The sequence below is a fragment of the Tympanuchus pallidicinctus genome, unplaced genomic scaffold (assembly GCF_026119805.1).
Source record: "Tympanuchus pallidicinctus isolate F22 unplaced genomic scaffold, pur_lepc_1.0 scaffold35, whole genome shotgun sequence".
Lineage (NCBI taxonomy): Eukaryota > Metazoa > Chordata > Aves > Galliformes > Phasianidae > Tympanuchus > Tympanuchus pallidicinctus.
Window position 1 is genome coordinate 1,419,010 of NW_026294753.1, and position 5,559 is coordinate 1,424,568.

At 53.8% G+C, this 5,559-nt stretch overlaps 1 protein-coding gene across 1 annotated transcript; it reads left to right on the plus strand.

The window, feature by feature from the left end:
- Positions 1-2,606: 2,606 nt before the first annotated feature.
- CITED4 (Cbp/p300 interacting transactivator with Glu/Asp rich carboxy-terminal domain 4) lies at positions 2,607-4,859 on the plus strand. Its single transcript, XM_052699250.1, has 2 exons — positions 2,607-2,701; positions 2,962-4,859. Exon 2 carries the CDS (start codon positions 2,973-2,975, stop codon positions 3,594-3,596), a length of 624 nt encoding a protein of 207 aa, XP_052555210.1. The 5' UTR covers positions 2,607-2,701; positions 2,962-2,972; the 3' UTR covers positions 3,597-4,859.
- The last annotated feature ends 700 nt before the right edge of the window (positions 4,860-5,559 follow it).

Here is a 5,559-nt window from a genome sequence, read left to right on the forward strand (position 1 = left end):
CCGCTCTCGAGAGCAGTGCTGATGGCACCAGGCAGGCAGGCTGGGGAAGTCCTGCATCAGGAAGCTGTGAGTGACATCACTGGAGGTGGCCTCTGTGGTGACTTAGGGCAGCGGTGACCAACCAACAGCCCCCAAGGGCCAGAGCTGATGCGCAAACGTTTATCTGCTTTCCCAGAAAGGTCCCACTGTGTCCATGGGCTGATTGATGGGTCTGTGCGCACATCTCCCTGCCCAGTACCCCTCCTCTTCCTGCAGGGACTCAGTTCTCCAAACACCACAGGTTATGCAGGTGAAAAACGACAAGACAACATAGGGCAGATCAGAGAGCTGACCCCAGCCAGAACTGCATCCCTGGCTGAATGATGCTCAGGATGGATGAGTTGCTGATCTGCTTTCTGCTTCCCAAAGGAGAAGGGAGTTAAGCTGGTGTGAAGAGGGAGGGGATTTTTTCTCTCATCTGCCAGCTTATTTGCAAAGTGAATGAGCCATTCGCCACCCTGGGGGTCTTCTGCAGCTTAATCATGGAGAGCCCCTTCTCCCTGCTGCACTCAGGAGTTCCTGCCCTACACGGAACTCACACTGTGCACCACTCCTTTGGCTGAGGGAGGATTTCACACCTGGAAATCCCTGCAGAGGTGAAGGCAGACACTCCCCTCGTATCTGCTCCTCAGCTGGGTGTGCACTGCAGACAAACTCTCCTTCAGGTGGGTATATGTGCACAGCACGTGTTTGTGAGCGCTAAAAAATGCATTTGTGAAAATCTCCAGCGTTAAAAAACAATCATTATATAATTACATTAAACAATTAAACAACTGATTCATCGGCTATAGGCTCACCAGCAACACCTGAAACTCATCCCAGGCACTTAACGAGGCAGAAGGTGACACAAACAAAAGCAGCTCTCAGAACATCCTGGAGGTCAATGCCCTGAGCTTTGTCTGTGCCTTTCTGATGGGAAGGTGCTTTCTGCTCCTGAGAGCATTACCTGCTGCTTTAAGGTGTTCAGAGATGTCCCATAGAAGGAACCCCTCGGGTCAGTGCTCCCCCACTGTGCCCAATTTCAGCTCCTTTGTGATAGTTGATGTTTGGGGCTTATTTCTGAAGTAACGCCGTTAAAAACAAACAACTCTGGCAACCTTTGAAACACTCTGTAGGCACTTCCTCCTCCTCAGCAGGGTCTGTGAGCAAGAGGGTTATGCATGAAGACATAAATGCTGTCTAGTTCCATGCAACTGCCTGCTCTGAGTCTGCAGAGAAGAGCTGTTATTATCAGAGCTGTGATCTGTAATGCTGAAGTTAAAGGCTGCACAGGAAAGCACACACACAAAGGTGGAAAGGAGCTGGGGAAGCAAGTTTAACTTTGCCATTACCTGCCTTCCAAGTGGGTAACCATGCAGCACTAATGCCTTCAGAAAGAAATCTCTTGATTCCATCAGAACAACAACAACAAAAAATAAAAAATAAAAATGAAGGGGAAAAATCACCACTGTGCTTTCGTGCACCATGGGGAAGAATCAGGTCCTGCAGGGAGCAACAGTGTCGCTGAGGTCTCTGTCCACAGTAACATTACCTGGCCCTGCAGAGAAGCAGGTGGGTTGCACTGGGACGCAGTGAGCAAAACTGCATGCGCAGAGTAAAGACGCTGCTGCAGGAAGAGTTATACCAGCAAATCTCTGCTTGGAACGGCTACCAGCTGTGCTGAGACAAAGTCAGTTCATCGCTGCTGGGAGGGCACTGCTGGCAGAGGAATGAAGGCATTTACCTGGTGCCATTGTGGGAGCAGCCTCATTCATGTTGCTGGTGAGCGTTCTCTGTGCAGGAGCATCTCATTGCTGCCCATGCTGCAAGAACTGCAGGCAAGCAAAGGCCCTTCTTGTGGTGGACCCTGCTCATAGGGAACGGGCTGTAGCACTCTGGCAGCACTCAACAAACTGCTGCATGCATGTCCTTCAGTATGAGCAAGAAATCCAACACGGCCACCACAGTGTGATGGGGTGCGAAGGCTTTGTCAGGGCAACAGCGGAGAAGAGGAAGACAAAGGTGGTTGACTCTCCCAGAGAGCTGATGTGACGCTGTCTGCAGTATCGGGGTGAATGATATCCCTGCTCAGGAGGCAGGAGGGGGCCATACCGAATAATGTAAGAGAACATAATGCATGGAAGTGCAATTCCAAACTAGTGCTTCACATGAAGGCACCACCATTCCCCGCTTGCATGGGCTAGGAAACAGCCTGTCAGCAGTTCCCCAGCATCGCCGGCCCACCCTTACAAGAGCCCCCAAGTCCCAGGAGAGTCGGTACGACACAGCGTGCTGCAGGGCTGTTCTACCCCCCAAGCCTGCCCAAGGAGTCAGCGCCTCGGATCCGGGAAGGGAACCTGGTGGGCACACGCCAACTTCATCGCGCTCCGTGCTGGAGGGATCCGGCCCTCCTCACACCGTAACAGTAACAACGGAGAGCCCCATCTGCCGCCGTGCTGCTGCGCCGTGCCGGGACGGAGCCGCCAAGCCGGTCATTGGGCCGGGCGCTGTGCTGTCGGGGGCCGGGCGGCACCGGGCCGCGCCTCCAATGGCTGTTGGGGGCCGGGCTGCGCGTCCCGCCCTGCCCGCTCCTGTATAACTACCGGGAGCTGCGCGCCCCGCACGGAGCTGAGCTGAGCGGTGCCGCGGTGTTGGTGCTCGGAGCCGCTGGAGCCCCGGATCGGTGCGTACCGCGCGGGCACAGCCGGGCTCCCCGCCGCGATCCCGGGGCGGTGCGGAGGGGCGACGCGGTTCGAGTCGCGCTGGGCTGCACCGGCCGGCGGCGGGCGGGCGGACTGGAGCTCGGCTCCGCGGGAGGCTGCAGCGCTGCGCCTTTCACCGGGGCGAAGTTGCGGGGCGCTCTTCGGTAGAAGCCGCCTCGGACGGGAGCGGGAAGCGGGGCTGGTCCGGGAGCCTTTCCCTGAGCCGCGTGTCGCCTTGCAGGGGCCGGAGCTATGGCTGAACATATGATGATGTCCATGAGCCACGGTGGCACCGGGCTGCAGAGCTACCGGATGGGTGTGAGTGGGCTGCAGGGACCGCCGCAGCATGGGCAGCACGTGCTGAGGACGCTACCTGCGGCGGGTCAGATGATGCCGTACGGAGGGGCCGGAATGGATGGTGCGATGAGGCCCAGACCCAACCTCAGCGGGCAGATGAGCCACCACCAGATGCAGAACGCGATGATGTTCAACGGCCCAAGTCAGCAGCAGCAGCAGCAGCAGTACATGGGGCCGGTGGGCACCCAGCAGCTCATGGCTAGTATGCACCTACAAAAACTCAACACCCAGTACCAGGGTCACCCGCTGGGCATGAGCAGCGGGCCCATGGGAGCTGGTGCTCAGCAGTACAGAGTGGGGCCCAGCCAGCACCCAGGCATGCAGCACATGCCCTCCCCGGCTCTGACCTTGAACGTTATGGACACTGATCTCATAGATGAGGAGGTTTTGACGTCCCTTGTCCTGGAACTGGGGTTGGACCGGATTCAGGAGCTGCCAGAGCTGTTCTTGGGACAGAACGAGTTCGACTTCATTTCAGACTTTGTTAGCAAACAGCAACCCAGTGCCATCAGCTGTTGAGGGGCTTTGAGCTCCTCCTTGTGTCGTAGTGGTTTTGAGTTTGTTTCTAACTTCCTTCTCCACCTGCCATCCTCCTCCCTTCCCCTGCCTTCCCTGTCCTGGATTCCTAACCTTCCTAAAGAGACAATCATCGGACACTGGCTTGCAATGGATTGCTTTTCTCTTCTGTGTGGTTTTTCATTTGGGTGTTCATGGGGTGGGAACCACGCGTACCCCAAACAGAGCAGATCAAGAGCTCTTGCTGTAGAGCTGCCTCTAAATGGCATTAACAGGATTTCTGGCTTAAATGGAAGTAATGGACTTACGACTTTCCACAACCAGGCTTTGAGCACAGGGAGCCACGGGCAGCTGGCAGCCCTGCCGGGAGCTGGATTTGCTCAAGGATTCTGCAGTGCCAGCAAAGTTAAAGGATCCCCAGAGAGAGGATTGTCTCCCCGCTGCATGGTTTGAACCAGTTTGCCCTTGCAAACATGGGTGGGGTTAGATTATTTCTTGGGACTTTCTGCTGTGACAGTGAATAGGTTTTCAGCCTTGTCTGTTCAGCTCAGAAAGGGGCTCTTCCCCTCCAACAGGCTTCTTTATTTTTTTTTCCTCCTGAACTGACTGAGCAAAATAAACTATGCCTTGGGGAAGGGTGTGCATAGGTGCCTAAATGTTCATCCCTGTGGAACTATGGGTCTCCAACATGTACAATTAGCAATCAACTGTAAAATTTACTCACTGTTTAGAGGCTAATTCAGGCACGAGGCTTAAAGCTGCAGTCTAGCTCCACTTTTTTCCGCCTCTGAAACCAAATAAAGACCGTGCAACTGTATATTCCAGAGCTAATCTTATTTATTTTTCCTATGATTATTTATTTGCAAAGGGCTCCTTTTGTTATTTGGCTTTGGGACTGCTGGGAAGGATGCATGGAGAGTACTGCAGCTTTAAGATGCTGGCTTCAGGAAAAAGAAAGCCCGGGATAGTTTTCAAGCTGCGTTTCAGATGATCGCTGCAACCCAAGGCCTTTGTGCTGAGCACACAGGGCTGTGTAAATCTAACACCCTCAGAAAGCGATAAAGATGACTCGATTCCCAATTCCCTTCCTCGGGGAAGGTTAAATGTAAAAGCTGGTGGGGTTTTGTTTCCTCCGCTGTCTCGTTTCCAGGCACTGTGGAAAGCTGCTGGTATCTCCTAGTTGCTGCTGCCCTCTGCTGCTGACAGCTCCTGACAACGACCAAGAGAGAATGTACAGCTGAATTTGCAAATAAAAACTGAAACGTCTGCGGTGTGCGTTTGTGTAGTGCTGTCTCTGGCATGGGTGCAGTGCGGAGCACTGGGAAGAAGTGGGTTTTTTTGCTGCTGTTGGTGAGTCCCATCACCCCCAACCTGATGCCCAGATTGTAAGGATTGTGTTTAGAGCTGAAGGCTTGGAATAAGTCAATCCTGATGGATTGGGAATGTGATCCATCATCGATCCTCATAGCGTGGCTGGGAAGGTGAGGTGCTCTCTGTGTTGAGGTTGATGTCTTACGGATGGTGGCTGCTGCTGCCTGATGTGTGGGGGCTCCTTACTCTTCTTGCAAACCCATCAGCTGAGTTACAGCTGCACTGAGACCTCTGCTGCTTTTTATGCTGTAAAGGTCCTAAACATCAAGATGGCCTTTGGGATTTCCTTTCTCAGAGCTGAGATTTTTCTGTATGATTACTAACAAGTCCTCTTGCACTGCAGGAATGGAGCTGTGGGTGCTGCTATTCAAGTGGCTGAATAACTTTGGCCATGCTTTGGATCACCTGTTGGTGTCACCTGGCCTTGTTCCTTGTGCAGCTTTAGAGCAAGTGTGCAAGTCCTGTCCTTGCAGAAAGCCTTTGGTGATTGTGCCTTTGCAATCTGGAGAGGTGATCAAAACGTGCATGGCACAGCTGGTGTTGCAGGGCTGAGAGTTCCATTTGGGCTGCCTGCTTGGGGGCAACGGGCTGTCAA

What these genes read in the sequence shown, in the direction of transcription:
- CITED4 (XM_052699250.1), top strand. Translation starts at nt 2,973, where the DNA reads ATGGCTGAACATATGATGATGTCCATGAGCCACGGTGGCACCGGGCTG.